At 40.3% G+C, this 17,389-nt stretch overlaps 1 protein-coding gene across 14 annotated transcripts in view; it reads left to right on the top strand.

Moving 5' to 3' along the window:
* mycbp2 (MYC binding protein 2) overlaps positions 1 to 17,389 on the top strand; it is a 70,994-nt gene that overhangs the window by 36,989 nt on the left and 16,616 nt on the right. For 9 of the 14 annotated variants that reach the window (XM_046053576.1, XM_046053580.1, XM_046053585.1 and 6 more), the window contains 15 exons: positions 83 to 305; positions 1,523 to 1,641; positions 1,833 to 1,920; positions 2,087 to 2,136; positions 2,249 to 2,421; positions 2,638 to 2,782; positions 2,952 to 3,158; positions 4,859 to 4,914; positions 4,990 to 5,105; positions 5,323 to 5,420; positions 7,002 to 7,118; positions 7,768 to 7,908; positions 11,131 to 11,355; positions 12,406 to 12,538; positions 12,622 to 12,747. In XM_046053576.1, the coding sequence (XP_045909532.1) occupies positions 83 to 305; positions 1,523 to 1,641; positions 1,833 to 1,920; positions 2,087 to 2,136; positions 2,249 to 2,421; positions 2,638 to 2,782; positions 2,952 to 3,158; positions 4,859 to 4,914; positions 4,990 to 5,105; positions 5,323 to 5,420; positions 7,002 to 7,118; positions 7,768 to 7,908; positions 11,131 to 11,355; positions 12,406 to 12,538; positions 12,622 to 12,747 (2,017 nt within the window). The remainder of the gene's footprint in view (positions 1 to 82; positions 306 to 1,522; positions 1,642 to 1,832; positions 1,921 to 2,086; positions 2,137 to 2,248; positions 2,422 to 2,637; positions 2,783 to 2,951; positions 3,159 to 4,858; positions 4,915 to 4,989; positions 5,106 to 5,322; positions 5,421 to 7,001; positions 7,119 to 7,767; positions 7,909 to 11,130; positions 11,356 to 12,405; positions 12,539 to 12,621; positions 12,748 to 17,389) is intronic. The other 5 variants (XM_046053587.1, XM_046053588.1, XM_046053582.1 and 2 more) reach the window with 4 other exon arrangements.

Consider the following 17,389-nt stretch of genomic DNA (forward strand, 5'->3'; position numbering starts at 1 on the left):
GGTAACTTACATTTAAAAAAAGTAAGCGACACAAATATAATTTAAATCTAAACTAATCGTGCTCTGTCTCACCTTGCCTCAGGTATCGTTTCCAGACTGTGTTCGCTGGACCACCATTGAGTTTGATCCACAGTGTGGCACTGCACAGCCAGAGGATGTCCTACGTCTGCTCATCCCCAGCCGTACACTCCACCTGTCGAGTCTGGGGGGCAAACCTTTAATCCATGACACCATCAACACCTGGACTGAGCTCAAGAAGTTCTCAGGATCCATGGGCTGGCCAACCACCGTCCTAGTGCTGCCAGGTAAGAGAGGCAGAGCAGTTACATTTATCAACAGTGTTGTTTTGACTAACCAATAATTCCCAGAGCTCCAAAAGCCACAAGACTTATTTGACTTACTGCTGGAGAATCCAGTCAATTTTCAAAATAAAACACACAAAAATCAAAGACAAATTACCTAATCAGTGATCACAATCAGGCAAGCAAATCGCTCTGCTTCTGAAATGCTCCCTGTGGGGTATGAAGCAGTGTAGAGGATGGAACAAAACCAGGTTGCAGGGAGCCGTGCCTGGTAGCACAAAAGGGAAAGATTAACAAAAAGTCAACATCGTCAGGCAGGCAAAATGCTCCACTCCTGAAATGTTAGAAGACTTAATATACAGTAGTTTAGTAGAATAAAAGAATTTACTACAAAAGATTGCTACCAAAGCTGTGTTTGATTCTTGAGAGAGACACATAATTAAATTTGACAACTTCTGCTTCTTAATATTAGTGCTTTTAATATTATATTATATATATTATTGTATTAAAAGTATATTTATCTATTATGTGATTATCTAAAGATGTTACACATCTCTAATATTTAAATTCATCAGCACTAATATTGCTTTTAACACTACTACATTACTTGCCATTTGAGGTATTTGTCAGACTTACTAACTAAAAGCAAACATTAATTTAAGGATGAGGAAAAAGTATGTATTTCAGCTACTTTGTCCACAACTTATAGCTGGATCATACTATGCTAGCATGTACTTCCCAGGGTAATTTCTTGCCCTGAATTTTGCCTGTAAGGCTGCAACACTTCCTCTCAGGCTCTATAGCACTCTTAAGTTTATATATGTGCTACATACATTAAAGGGGGGACTGAGGGCAGAAAATGTCCAAAGTTGCCTGTGCAGTGACCAAAAACCAAAGAGGTCAAAATCAATGCCAGGCAAGAAAAGCAAGCAAACACATTCTTTAACGCAATGCATTAATGTCTCAACTGTGTAGTGAGTGTATGTGTAGTATAAGGTAGCATAAATAAGGAGTGATTGAGCAGTAAGCCATTCTAAACACAGTTGTAGTTCATTGATCTTAAGTGTTCTCATATGTGCTTTAATCTCCTTAATGATGCTTTAGATGCTGAGCCACCTGCCTCGGCAGACAGCCATTTGGTTTTTCCAGTGATTACTGACAGATCCCTGCGCACCTGTCTGTCTTTTCATCTTCTATTATTCTGTCCTCTCTACTTTTAGGAAATGAAGTTCTGTTCTCACTGGAAACAGCCTCGGACTACGTAAAAGATGAGAAAGCTTGCTTTTATGGCTTTAAGTGTGTGGCTGTGGGATACGAATTCAACCCTGGTCACGACGAGGTACAGACACTCTAGTGTATATCAGTTGTGTAGTTGACTGGCCTTCCATCTTTTCCATCAAGATTGAGAATCGTTAGATCTCATGCATTCTGTGTGTAATCTGTAAAATGTTATGTTTGTGCATTGGTTCAGTCAGAACAAATGGTGAATGTTACAATACCTTCCTGACATTGGCATTATGGACATTTCAGGCTACCATCCAGCTTGAGAAAGAGTTAGCCTATCTGGGTAGCGTGTGTGCTGCGGCTCTTATGAAGAAAGACCTGGCCCTCCCTATAGGTATGGAAAAACAGTGGATGAGGGAATTTGCTGGTGCTGTTGTGAATAACCTCTTTTTCTATGAATCTATGATACAAGTTGTGTGTGACTCCTGGGAGCAAATTAATATTGTTAACAGTAAATTATTTATCTGTTCATGTAATCTCTCCATTTTAATTTATTTCAGGCAATGAGTTGGAGGAGGATCTTGAGATTCTTGAGGAAGCCTCTCTTCAGGTGTGTCATCTCTCACCCTCACCAGAGATGTTCTTTCAGACCCATTGTGGTCATTTTATATCTCTTCAACACTCTTCCTTCCTTGATTCTTATTTTCTTTGACCTCACTCAGGTGTGTAAGTCCCACTCAGGGATCCTGGGAAAGGGTTTGGCCTTGTCTCACTCCCCCACCATCCTGGAGGCCCTGGAGGGAAATCTGCCCCTGCACCTCCAAACCAATGAACACTCTTTCCTTGAGGACTTCATCACCTGTGTACAGACCTCAAGCGGAGGACGTCTGGCCAGGTAAATGTTTGTGGAGCGCTGCTGTCTTTTGTCAGTACTAGATACCTGACAGTAGCAAAATATGTACTTCGCATTTTCCCTTTTGAAATATGTGTTGGTTGTAAATGTTATTTCAGCTTTACCCCTGCAATTTAAGTTTTGATTGGTGATTCCCTCATTACAAATTAGTAATGTTCTACCCCGTCACGCTCCCATTTGTTCTTTTCTTCCGTCCAGGTGGCTACAGCCAGACTCTTACGCAGATCCCCAGAAGACATCTCTGATTTTAAACAAAGATGACATACGCTGTGGATGGCCAACTACTGTTGTTGTACAGACCAAAGACCAGTATGGAGATGTGGTGCATGTTCCTAACATGAAGGTCAGAATGATTATTTTGACTTTTCTGCTTCCAAGAGAAACATATTTTACAAAATTTAAATGGAAGAATATTTTTGCCTGCAATTAAGTAGTTTATTTAAGTTGTTTTTCATGATCTTTCTAGTTTCACACCCTCTGACTTATTTTTTTTTTATCTCTAATGGGTTTAGGTGGAGGTAAAGGCTGTACCTGTTTCACAGAAGAAGTCAATGCAGTCCGAGAATATGAGGAAGCTACAGCGACTACCTGGAAGCCACTCGCCTTCATCTTCTGGCCCTGACTTAACATTTGGAGGATTGCCAGTCCCCAAGCTGGAGTCCACCTATGAGCCCATGATTGTGAAAGAGGCTCGATACATTGCTATAACCATGATGAAGGTCAGCCTCCTGTAACTGGCTCATAACTCACTCACAACCTCGCTTGTTTACATTTACACAGAAGGCTCCACAAGGGGAGCTATTTGGTCATTATCAGATTGGTTGTATACTGCCCAACCTGTGCCCCCTACAAGAAATGCAAGTAATTGGAGTTTAGACCTGCAGACAAAAGCTGTGTTTCCACCACTGTCTCTTTTTAAGGAACTAAAAGGTTCCTTCAGCCCATTGTGTGCGTTTCCACTGTGGTCTAAAGACCTTAGATTAGACGATTAGACAAATTAACCAGCTGACATAGGCTGTAGGCATATACGAAGCGATGCACAGGCATCATAATTTGTAACCACTATCCATGAGCAAATTGTATAAATGAACATCAGATTTGATTGGTATATAATGAAAAACTATAGGCTATGCTTGACCATTAAAAACAGCTTTTTTTTTGTTTGGGAGTATAATAGAGAGACACATGACAAATTTAATAACAAACTGGATAAAGCCATCAAGTTCTTGAAATAACTTCAGCACAGAGAAAGCAACACAAAAATAAAATCCCAGTTTGGAAGGTTATTAAAACATTTTCAGCTGACAAGAGCTGCAGATCAGCTGACCAGACTCATGTCTGTGTCCGCCTGGGTGTTTGAGCATTTTTAACAAGCTCTATAACCTGCTGTAATAGATTACAGCTGTTTTTTGGATTACAGCTGAAGAGGAGACCGTCTTGGGCAGGACGTTTTTATCCTGACTGAAAACTTTAAACAACAACTTCTGACCCAGTATTTAGTATAAACATACGACATCTCAGGCGGACATCGGCAAGACTTGCATGTGCTATCTGACTGTTGATTGTGATTTATTGGTTTGCAAACAACGGTGGAAAAGAGAGAAGCAGTCATAAACAAACACTCGACATGCTCGATTAGCCAGTAGTCTCTATTCGCCCATTCATAAATGCACTACAAGGCAAGCGGACTTTTTCTCTTCAGTGGAAACACAGTGAGTTCCTCCAAAGGTTCCTAGTTCCGGGGTATAGTTCCTTTGGTCGAAACGCGGCTGTAGACATGTCAGGATAGTCAACTACTGTACAAGCAAAGAGAGTAATAGCAGCTGCAGTATTAACATGCCACTTGCATTTTTATTAGGTACTGCTTTTTTGTGTTTGCAGTTTCACATTAACCACTTGCATGATCCTTTATATAAAATGAAATTTAAATTAACTGGCTTGATTGACTGAATACAGTCAGGTAACATCAGGAAGCAATACAAAATGAAGTTTCCATCTGTTCTCCAGATGGAAGAAAACATGTTAGTTTGGTACAGATCCCAGCAAATGTCACTTCATCATCATTTGAATATTTTTTTTTTTCAGTCAACTGAAAATTGTGATGCAAAAAGGATCATTCCCACTAATCGAGAATCATACAGCAAATCGTAATATCTCTCAAAATAATAGCTTTGTGATTTTATTTTATTTATTTATTTTTTTTTACCATATCATGCAGCCACATTAGGAAACAAGTAATGAAATCTTGCAAAATTATTCAAAAAGCATCACTCAAAGAGTTCCAAAGGACAGATTAGTATTATAGACCTAATAGGGAACATCAAAATGGTTACTTTTTCTGTAATTTTTTAAGTGAACTGTATTTTAGTAGACTTTGTTTTTGTTGTTACCTTCATGCTTGTACTCTCTCTCTTTGTAGGCATATGAAAACTACTCATTTGAAGAGCTGCGCTTTGCTTCCCCCACCCCAAAGAGGTAAGTGAGGTAATACAGAAACAAAACACACTTTCCAGTGAGATACAATCTACTTATTGATCATTGCCCTCACAGACCCAGTGAGAATATGCTGATTCGCGCCAACACTGATGGAACCTACAGCGCCAACTGGACCCCGGGAGCAGTAGGCCTCTACACAATCCACGTCACCATTGACGGCATTGAAATAGGTATGTCAATGTAAACGTCTGTTATAACAGCTTATTTGTCGTCTGAAGTATTTCTTACACAGTAAACAGAGGGTATGTACTAATGTCCATCATCATCACCCCTAATCCCCATCAAGTGACATAACGTAATGCATTTTTAAATAATTAAAGGCCTTCATAATGGAAAGTGAACCACTGTCTTTTATATAATTAAGTTGTAAATGGTCTCTTCTTTCAGATGCTGGTTTGGAGGTAGAAGTCAAAGACCCTCCCAAAGGCATGATACCACCTGGCACTCAGATGGTCAAACCAAAGGCTGAACCTCAGCCCAGCAAGGTGAGCTTTTCCTTTTGGATTAACCAACCGGGGCATGAACGTGCACATCAACACACCTATAAAATGCATGCATGCTTGCCATCACCCGTCAAATACAACTCAACAGAGACCCGAAAACACTTTGTCCTGTTTTCTATACTATAACCGCTTTAACTAAACTTTAAGCAATATTTTGACAAGTACACTGAGACAAGGAACTCCCTGTGATGTGAAAGGGTTGTTAGTATTGCCATTCGCATTGAGAATAGATGTTTGAGGATTTTAAAATCTGATATTCGATATATCGGCCACTATTCTTTTTTCCCCCCTTCTTTTTAGAAATGCTTAAAAACAGGTTATCCTTAACTTTGTTATGTGTAGCTATGAGATCCTTATCAAGATAACATGAGATAATGCAGTTTTAACTTCGTTAAATTTTTATAAATAGTACTTTGAACAAACAGCAGATTATGTCAGCTGATTGCTTTGGTGGATTTGTGTCATTCCAAACAAGTGTAACCAACGGGGTTGTTGTATAGTGCTCCCTGGTGGACAAACTATGCAATGACAACACTCGTAACATGACTGAAGGATCTGTCTTCCATCTCTCAATTTCTTTTTCAATTGTCATATATCGACTGTTATAAACACTGATACCAATTGATTGATTTCACCTCTTTGTTTTGGTTTGCTGGTCTGACAAACAAAACAAATGTTGGTCACAAAAAATTATTGAACGGTATGTGTCCAATGCAAGATGATGGGAATCCAAAATAACAAGTTTAAACATTATATATTAATAAAAAGTTAAGACATTAAGTGAGGCAAAGAGAACCTGATGTTTTTTATTCAGGACATGGCAGATTAAACCAGGGCTACCCGGCTTGGACCCCCTTTACGTTTATCAGGTGATAAGAAAGAGGACTCCTGTGGGATATTGCTCTACTTTGTTGACTGCGCAAATAAGCAACTGCCTGCTAATGTTTCACCTAGTATCTTGAAGTCATATACTGCAATATGGTTAGTGTTGTTGCCCTTAAGTAGCAAGAAATCTCTTAATGTAGGTTTTATTATGGTTATTCACAGCACTCAGGCTAGAGTATGCATGTAAACCTACTGACTGCTGTTACTGTATCTTAGCCTTGTCATTTATTAAAGATGCAGTGATTAATTATTACTCTTATTTAAAAAAGTGTGATTGGAAATGGCTTGAAATGCATCAAAATGATAACGGGCTTGTTGGGGTCATCATCAATTTGTGAAACTTTTTCTTTTTTTTCTTTTGCAATCCATAATGAGGAAACAAGCAAAAATATGTGCCTAAAATCAGAACGGCATCCTTAGATGTAGATGAGAAAAGCAGGAGTCAAACTATCTTCATCCTACTAGTGCTACTGAAAACAGAGCTCCCAAAGTTTCCTCTTCTTTCGCTGTTTCTATGTGTGGAAGCAGGCTCTGTGTGGGTTAACGCATGCAATCTCCCACTGTCAACTTGTCCTGCTTCCTCTTCTTTCTCCTCCTGCAGCACTTCTTGTCTTTTTTTTCCTTTCTATTCTTTGCTCCTGCCGCTCACAGTCTCCATCTCCCCTCTGCTTCTCTCAGGTCCGCAAATTTGTATCCAAGGACAGCGCAGGCCTGCGCGTGCGTAGTCACCCCTCCCTGCAGAGCGAACAGATAGGCATAGTGCATGTCAATGGCACCATCACTTTCATTGACGAGGTAATTGACTGTAGACCAGGCAGAAAATAAGTTATGTTATAAGCTGGAGCACTATCCACTTTGATTCTATTTCCTTGTCTCTTCTTCTTTAAATCACTAAGGATAGAAACATAAGTATCTTAATCCTAATTGTTTGTCTAAATTAATAGTCTTAAGTAGTTAAGTCCTCTTTGATGACTTCTATGTATTATGTGTTATTACCTCTCTAAATATTAATAACTACTTTCTTGCAAAGCTTAAACATTTGTTGCTCTTACTTTATTTTGCTTCATACTCTTGCAAAGCACTCTGAGGCTACATGACAGGCTTGAACTACTGAACGCCTAAAGCCAAAATTAAAATTGTCGCACTCAAAGCATTTACTTAATGGTTGTACTGTAATGCATATTTAGTATATTTGCTAGTACTGCACAATATCTGCAATCCCACCCTTTGGGAACAAGGCACTAGTGACATTTCTTATGTCCTATCTGCACCATGCTGTAACCTCAACGTACTGTCCTCTAATTTGACTGGAGACTTTCCTGCAGCCTCAGAAGTGTTTGTTAGTGTGTGTGTGTGTGTGTTTGTGTGAGGGCGCTGCCCATCCTGTTTCCATAGTAACAGGACGTCATGGCTCTGCTCTGCTCTGTTGCTTGTTTTCCCGTAGATCCACAATGATGATGGTGTGTGGCTCAGGCTCAATGATGAAACAGTAAAGAAGTATGTTCCCAGCATGAATGGGTACACTGAAGCCTGGTGTCTCTCTTTTAACCAGCACCTGGGCAGGAGCCTACTGGTCCCAGCCGACGTAAGTAGAAGAAGGCCTGCTGAGCAGTCTGTCTCAGTTTAATAGTGACAGAGGCTCCTGCGCTGTTCATTTGGGGAAAAGCTCAGAGATCATCTTTGTTGTTTTAACAATGTTTTTTTTAAGGACTCTTAGTGTTTTGCGCCCACTCCCCAAATGTACTTAACGCATGGTAAATTGAGAACTTCATCAGAGTATTACTGTTGGGGTTTTCTCTTGCATGAAACACCTATTTGAGCAACACTGAGTATGAAACTTTCACTAACATGCTGTGCAAAGGAACAGCAGCTGGGAGCGTGCATGCATTAACTCATGTTTGAGGGCAAAACGTTTATCGTAACCATCGTGTGTTTAGTTGGACGCAACACTTGTAAATGCTCACATGCCTAGGTAGTATATGTTTTAGTGCATTGAAGTGAAGCCCAATGCAGGAATTGACAGACAAGGTAAAAGGTAGTAAAGGAGCAATTTCATCCTGTGGTGAAGTTAGATAGTCTGCACTGTTCATTCTTTCCTCATTGCATCTCACTCACAATTCATAAACACTTGCACACAACAGCATGTGATAAGGGTTTCTCTCATATTTTGCTCCATGCCACAAAACCCGCCATAATATGCAACAGAATCAAATAAGGATTGTGACGGGGATGAAATGTCAATATCCAGGTGGTTTTCTGTCATGAAGCAATCACTGGTTCAAAAAAGCTTCAATGGAAAATTGTACCTCTACTGCTCTACAATTCCACTTTTGCATTGGGATGCTTTAGGTGCTCGGAGGCTTCCATGTAAGGTCTCTGTCTGAACAGCATGACACACTACATTATCCAAGTGGGGAATTTTTTTGGAAGTTTCTTCTTTTATGTGTATTTCATTTGGTCATATATTTGGAAATAATGACCCTGTGGTGTTTGGAGTGAACTTTCAATTCTTTTTCTGCCCCTGCAACTGTTTGGAGTTTTTATGCATTTGATCCTACACTTGCTGTAAAGTGTTCAAACATTTGACAGGCTTTGCCTGTATTTGCAGTTCCTCATGGCTTTTTTTAATCTGTGCTCCACGATTTCACTATCTGACACCAGTCAGATACTGTCCTCTCTTCTTCACCATCTCAAATAACCGCTGATGCTGGAAATTCCAGAGGAGCCAAGCCAAAAAATATTTTTTTCTTCCAAAAAAATACATGAGCATCTTCCCCCCCATCCTGTTTTCTCTCCTCTCCTCGAGTCGTCTACTGTTTCTTGACTGTCTCACGATCTGTTGCTCAGAATGTCTTTAACGCTAGCCAAGGAGTCAGGGATATCGGCTTTTTGTCGTGGACTCCCTTAACTATATTCCCGCCACAGGTGAGTTGTATGAAAGAGGGATAAATAGCTTGACTGCCTCATAGCTTATCATCTTTCTGTTGCTCTACTTGTCCTCTTGAACCCCTTGTGACTTTGTAGTGTCCTCACAGTGTTAAAATCAGTCATAAGAGGTCGAACAGTTGCATGGTTGTCTGTCTTGTTTAATTTGGACGACACAGTGACGATACAGTATGTCAGCGGCTATTGTCTCAGACTCTTGCAGTGATCACATTTGGGATTAAAAAATAAATAAATTACTGTTCAAGCTTGTATGTTGCTTGGGGTTGAAGACACTAATGTCCAGTCTGTTGCATGAGGTCTTGTTTGAAAGGCTTGTTATATATAGTCCTGTATCCTTGTTTGTCATAGCATGCCTCCCTTTAGCCTGTATGAAAATAAGTGAACATTTTACTTTAATTTGAGTAGGTCCATTGTCTTTGGGTCATTTAACTGCATCACTACAGTGTTCAATGGATTATTGTATCTACTACGAGTACTTGGATCTTTACTTATATTGAAATGTTTTAAGTGTATACAGTACATGCATTTTTAATATCTGGGGGAAAAATTTAGTTTTGGAATATCACTTACTGCTGTTGAGGATGGGAATATATATAGGTTATCCATGTCAAGTGATATCTAGTAATTGTCAAGCAAGAGTATTTCATCTGAGCATAACACAGCCTCTCAAAGTAGTTTCAAGAAATAGTTTTGCACTGTGGGAAATACAATCAGCAGCTGGTTAGCATAACTTAGTATAAAGACTGGAAACCAGCTAGCCTGACTCTGTCGCGTAACACCTACAAGCACCTGTAAACGTCACTAATTAACGCATTATCTCGTTTGTTTAATTCCTACAAAATCTGAAGCGTAAGGTTTTATAGGGATTATGTGCTGGACTATGTAGTTAGCGGTAGTATTTAGTTAACAGTTGGCAGTTTTCAGTCTTTGCTGAGTTAAGCTAACTGGCTGTAGCTTCCAATTTAATAGACTGATATGAGAGTGGTATCAGTATTCTCATCTAACTTGTGTCAAGACAGCATATAGTTCATTTCTAAAACATCTATTGCTTTGAAGACAACACAGCACATGTCCAGGTGTTCTTGATTGACAACTGCTCAAAATGAGAAATGAGACAAGTAGTGTCCCGCTTTGAGAAAGGCCTAATTTTCATACTGTTGAAAAATTTTTACAGTGTGGGTTGTCTGTACATGCTCTTTTGCAAACAACTCCCTGTTGTTGTTATTTACCATAATATTTCAGGACTTAATAGTCCTAAACCAAGGGTGCTAAAAATAGAGGGTCCAAGGGGCCATTGTCCGACACACACTTTAAACCCCTGTCCTGCGTTGTTTTTAAGTTGCAAATTATTGTATCTCCGCAAATACCTCTATATTAACAGTTGCGGTAAAAGGACATTTCAATCATTACCATCCACTCTAGGACATTAGGTAATATAAAGTAGGGAAACATAAAACTGGGAAGAAAATTTACATTTTAATCCAATCAAAGAGAGAGAACTTTGCACTGGCTCTCCAGCCAGTGGGGCAAAGAAGTTTGAAGCCATGATGGGTGTGACTGGAGAGGCAGCGCTGATGGTATTAAAAGTGGCAAGTCGTTTGGTGAGTTATTGACTATTTCGTGTGTGGTAATGTAATAAGTTTAGCCACACCTGACATCTGTCCCTGTAGAACAGATGCGCCATCGTAGGTTTACCCTCTCATGTCACTAATGTCAGGGCCGCACCTAAGTAATATGTGAGAAGCGTTGTTCTTTGGGCTCCGCTGCACACACACGCACACACACTTGGACTTTTTCATTTTTACAGCCTGTTGTTGTGTTGCTGTACTTTGGCTCTAATGCATGCTCTTACCTCTTGCAGGAGGTCAGGGGCCAATCGGAGGAGAACGTAAAGGAGGTGAGCAGCTGCCCTTCCCACGAGGCCCCCATTCGGGCGCAGAACAGGGCAGGGCAGGGCGGCGGCCCGGGGCTTTATAAGGTAGTGAAGACCGGCCCCTCTGGTCACAACATCAGAAGCTGCCCAAACCTTAGGGGTATCCCCATTGGAATGTTAGTACTTGGCAACAAGGTCAAGGCCATAGGCGAGGTACGCACTCACCCCAAATAATGCATTGTGTTTTTTGTGGCTGGAGTTGAATAAATTAGCCTGTTTAGATCACGTAATGTAATGTAGCTAATGTTAGTAGATTTTGGCCTTAATTCTCAGAAATTAGAGTTCCCTCTTTTTCCTAAACTGAATTGATTTTTGAATGTAAAGGATGTAATCTCTCTTTCTAAGGGTAATACATCAGGTGCTTCTGGGTGTGGGTGTGTGTTATGTTATCTTTCCACTCGTTGAGGCCTTATCACCTCCTGTGGCTGCAACATTTTCGCGTGCTTCCTGACTTACTAATTCCAGTTTGTCTATAAATCCATTGCAGTTTCAGGGCGTCATATTCAGCTGCCTCGAGATTTCTCTGTGGAAGTCTGACCACAAAATGCTGGAGCCTTTCTGTGCCTTGACTGAATCTTTCTTGCACTTTTAACAATCCTGTCAATAACTTGGTACTTTGAACTTTCTGAATTGTCTTTGGCCTGGTGATGAGTGGACCCTCCCCTCTTTTGGATATGACCTGTCATTGGCTGCTGTGGTGTGTCATGCTGTTCAATAGTTTCCTCTCTGAGTCTGTACTGGAATGCCCTGTCTGGAACTGAGAGGTGCAGGCTGCCCATACTAATACTTTCATCTATGTCTGTTTTTCCAAAACGATAATATTTCAGGGAATTGAGAAAAAACAACCTCATGCATTTACCTTTCAATAAGCTACCCCTTTCTTAGAGTAAGTTTTGTTTATTTTAGCTACATCAGTTTTGTCCCGCAGTGTCTGCTGATACACAAAATCAAATTCATGTGATCTGCTGCTGTGGATTTTGTATGTGTCAATCAGATGAATTGAGTGTTTGCATGTTAGTGATTTACTGTAGACTTGTGTCATGGTTTTGTCTGTGCAGTAATAACATGGGTGGACTAAGGTTGATATGAAAAATGGCTGTTTCTTAATAGATGAGGTTTGACAGAGTGTGCGAATGTGCTGTGTGCCTGTGACAAGTGTTCACCGTGTGTGAGTATGGATAAAGAGTGTTGTTTGTGTATCAGGTGGTCAACTCAGAGGGGACCTGGGTACAGCTGGATAAGAACAGTGTAGTGGAGTTCTGTGAGAGTGATGAAGGAGAGGCCTGGTCATTGGCCAGAGACCGCGGTGGAAATCAGTACCTTCGCCACGATGATGGTAAGCTACATTCAATGGGGACATTTTTTCAACCTCAAAATGTGCTACATTGTAAGATAACATAATTTACTATGCTCTTATAGAACAAGCACTGCTTGAGCACGGGGCCCAGACGCCGCCACCCAGCCCTTTCTCTGTGCAGGCCTTCAACAGAGCTGCAGCTTCAAATGGAGCGCAGGGCTTTGACTATGGCATCTCCAACAACAAAGGTGAGATCTATGTGGTGTAGAGTAGGTTTTAAAAGACAACATTTCAATAACATATCCTTAATCTGCATATCACTTTGCTTTCAATATTCACTGCTGTTCATTTATGATTGAAGAGTCCTAAAGTCAAAGATGTTGATTAATGTTTTACCATTACTGACATACACCTCACCTCAAGTTTCACTCTTGACCCTTGTCTTAATTATTCCCTGCTTTATTTAGAGATACTCTGTGACTTCTCACCATGCTTTGGACTGAGACTTCTCATAAGTTGTTTGATACATTACCCCATATTAGTTATCGAAATGGGTCCGTGTAGTGAGGCAAATTAGAACACTTTTTGAGCACAGATGTTAAAGGTTTGAACACGTTTTCACCATCTTTGGTTTTGTAGTTACAGTATCTCACAAAAGTGAGTACACCTCACATTCTTGTAAATATTTGATTATATCTTTTCATGTGACAACACTGAAGAAATGACACTTTGCTACAGTGTAAAGTAGTGAATGTACAGCTAGTATAACAGTGTAAATTTGCTGTCTCTCAAAATAACATCACACAGCCTTTAATGTCTAAACCGCTGGCAACAAACATGAGTACACCACTAAGTGAAAATATCCAAATAGGGCCCAAAGTGTCAATATTTTTTGTGACCACCATTATTTTCCAGCACCGCCTTAACCCTCTCAGGCATGGAGTTCACAAGAGCTTCACAGGTTGCCACTGGAGTCCTCTTCTACGCCGCTATGATGACATCACAGAGCTGGTGGATGTTAGAGACCTTGTGATCCTATACCTTCCGTTTGAGGATGCCTCGCAGATGCTCAATAGGGTTTAGGTCTGGAGACATGCTTGGCCAGTCCATCACCTTTACCCTCAGCTTCTTTAGCGAGGCAGTGTTCGTCTTGGAGGTGTGTTTGGGGTCGTTATTATGTTGGAATACTGCTCTGCGGCCCAGTCTCCGAAGGGAGGGGATCATGCTCTGCTTCAGTATGTCACAGGTAAATGTTGGCATTCATGGTTTCCTCAAAGAACTGTAGCTGCCGGCAGCACACATGCAGCCCCAGACCATGACACTCCCATCATCATGCTTGACTGTAGGCAACCAAATAAGTTTATCTTGGTGTCATCAGACCAAAGGACATGGTTCCAGTAATCCATGTCCTTAGTCTGCTTGTCTTCAGCAAACTGTTTGTGGGCTTTCTTGTGCATCATCTTTAGAAGAGGCTTACTTCTGGGACGACAGCCATGAAGACCAATTTGATGCAGTGTGCAGTGTATGGTCTGAGCACTGACAGGCTGACCCCCCACCCCTTCAACCTCTGCAGCAATGCTTGCAGCACTCATACGTCTATTTCCCAACGACAACCTCTGGGTATGATGCTGAGCATGTGCACTCAACTTCTTTGGTTGACCATGACGACGCCTGTTCTGAGTGAAACCTGTCCTGTTGAACCGCTGTATGGTCCTGGCCACCGTGCTGCAGCTCAGTTTCAGGGTCTTGGTAATCTTCTTATAGCCTAGGCCATCTTTGTGTAGAGGAAGCAGTCTTTTTTTCAGATCCTCAGAGAGTTCTTTGCCATGAGGTGCCATGTTGAAAGTGACCAGTATGAGGGATTGTGAGAGTGATAACAGCAAATTTAACACACCTGCTGCCCATTCACACCTGAGACCTTGTAACACTAACGAGTCACATGACAAAGGGGAGGAAAAATGGCCAATTGGGCCCAATTTGCACATTTTCACTTAGGGGTGTACTCACTTTGCCAGCAGTTTAGACATAAATGGCTGTGTGATGTGTTATTTTTGGGGGACAGCAAATGTACACCGTTGTACTAGCTGTACACTCACAACTTGATATTGTAGCAAAGTGTCATTTCCTCAGTGTTGTCACATGAAAAGATATAATCAAATATTTACAAAAATGTGAGGTGTACTCACTTTTGTGAGATACTGTTTGTCATTTTCTTCTTTCATTCAAAACAAGATTGAATTTAACATCACTTGTTCTCCCACTAAATATATTTAAGTGCATCCACAGGTTATATGTGATCCAGTAGTGTCAGTCAGTCTTTTTAAAATCACTGATGCCATCAGTCACTGATCTATCATCTCTTTTTATTTATGCATGCTTTTTATCGTGTCTACTGTTGTTATTTCATGCCTAACATCTCTGCAATGTTAGGCATATGTCGATGTCTGTGCGCATGGGCCAGTCAATGTGCTTCCATTCACTGGGGCTTCTCTGGGGTCCATTGTGTTGGGTACTGTGGGCAAGCCCTACTCCGATAACTGGCCCTAAACACGTGTCTGTGATGTCACCCTTTTACCCTTTGTTGACTTAATTTAGTCTCTTAGAAAACATTTGATCATTTACATAATCATTGTTTTCTTAAGGGTTGGATACTGACAACATCACCTAAATGAACTCATTTACCGTGGTAAACCATCAAAGATTGGCTGGCCCCAAATGTGTCTGTGTATCTTTCTGCCTGAATATTATGCTGACGCTGTGTCAATTGTCTTTCAAATTTCATACCTCTTCCTCATTGCTTGAAAAGGAGGCTGACCTGTTGAGACACTTGCCATGCAGATCAGAGAACCATGGTTATTCAGATAACACAAAGTTATCTCTCTTTGTATCACAATGCTAACGGTTACTGTAGAATAAAGGCTCCAATTACATTTGTCAGTTCAAGTGTCTGGATAAAAGCCAGATAACGCTAACATGCTGTTAAGCTTTCTCTATGACTGCAAATGTTTCTGTTGCTTTAATGTGACAAAGATTAGACTAATTTCATTGTTAAGCTGGCATTAACACATACAAGACCATTGTAAGTCGCTACAGTTGGGAAAAGTGAAGACTATGTTTGTGACAGAGAGATGGGTGTATTTATGCCTTTTTGACTTTTATTCTTTTCATCATCGCCTTCTGAAGTGGTTTGAGCAGTCAGATAGAAATCTGTCTCAAATGCTTCTTGGTTGCATTTACCCTCGACTTTTTTGATGCCAGATGACCAATCTGCCCCAATGCATGAATAGGCAAAGTGCAAAATGGACAAATAGAATAGGTTCCACTCTACAGATGTGCTGTCTTTCGAGTGTAGACCCGCACGCTAGACAGACTACGCCCAAAATAGTGGTGTGACATTTAATTTTGAAACCTCATAAGCACATGTGTCATCCATCATGCTGTGAGGCAACATTAGAAATGGATCACCTTCAGACTGGTCAGCTTGATGTGCCAGCCTTTGGCAAAGCTCTTTGAGCAAGTTGGAGAGTAACCTTATTGACAGGTCTCTCAGGCTTATTCAGCCATGGTGGTTGCTCTCACCATCTCGACTTCAGTAAGGCAGCCTCCCATTTCGGGCTCCAGCAATTGATGAAATGGCAACAGATGTAAACTCCAGACTTCAAAATGTCTATTACAGAAGCCTACATTGCAGACTCTTTGTCAATATTTACAAGAGTCTGTGCTCCAAAACGACAGAGTGACTGTGTTTTGTATCTGATTGACAGCTAGTCAGTTGTGTCCAGAGAGTGGGAGACTTTTGAACGATGACCGATGCAATGTCAGCTCAATATACAGTATATGGAGAAAGGTCCAATTTCTCCCAGCACATGTTTTTGGAGTGACTCTTGGAATGAGTAAAACCCCTTCTTTTCCCCTCCCTCAATATATGCTTTTCCCAGATAGAGTTGCGAAATGGGTGGATCAGCTGGTTCTGGAAGTATTTTTTTAATACCGTAGAAAAGAAGTTTGAAAGTTTTCTGGTAATAACATCATCAATGTTCAACATAGAAACACAAGATTTTCTTGAATAATTTAACAATTGTATAAGTTTATGTTATAGTCTGATGAACTGATTTTTTTTTTGTAAATCTGCTACAGTGTACATAACTGCTCTGTAAATCACTTGTCATGTGTTCTCCTTTGAGAATTTATCAGAAACCAAAAGGGAGAAATTTATGTTTTATATTTTTTGATGCCATCCTCTAGTTTTCCATTAATTAGATGGAATACCTTTATGGTATTCATCTTAAGATAAAGATGGACACTTGTTCTACTCATTAGCTTGTTAAATGAGCGACCAAACAAAAGTGCGCAGCTGATGTTAGTTTGCATTCTAGATAACTTATTAGCTACTCAGCTGCAGCACATTAAACACACCTGCAAATGTCCGGTTAGATGAAATGTAGGCTACAGAGAGTTTGTTTACTTTGTTTTTGTTTCCTAAGGTGTAACACATGGCACTAAACATAGAAAACGGAGCATTTCTGATATTTCCCCAAATACCTTTATTCTTCCTTTTAATAAAAAAAACTAATACATAAAAAACAATTTTTTGACATTGTTTTAAAAAAATAAAGATGTCTATTTCATGTTACCATCAGTAGTAGGACAATACCCATGTGCCTCAGCTGACATTGCTCTGGAGAGGAAGCCAGTCAGAGCTGTAGCAGATTCAGCAAACTTCCTCATTGCAAATGGGAACAAAACACCACTACAACATAGCTGCTTTATTTATCAAATGTATAACATTTACCCAGAATCTAAAAGTAATCTTATTTTAACAGCTTGCATTTACAAGTTTTTACAAATTGTAGTCTTTTGCTTCAACTTGCAATTAGCAGTGCATGCAAC

Source organism: Micropterus dolomieu, linkage group LG07 (genome assembly GCF_021292245.1).
Source record: "Micropterus dolomieu isolate WLL.071019.BEF.003 ecotype Adirondacks linkage group LG07, ASM2129224v1, whole genome shotgun sequence".
NCBI classification, from domain to species: Eukaryota; Metazoa; Chordata; class Actinopteri; order Centrarchiformes; family Centrarchidae; genus Micropterus; species Micropterus dolomieu.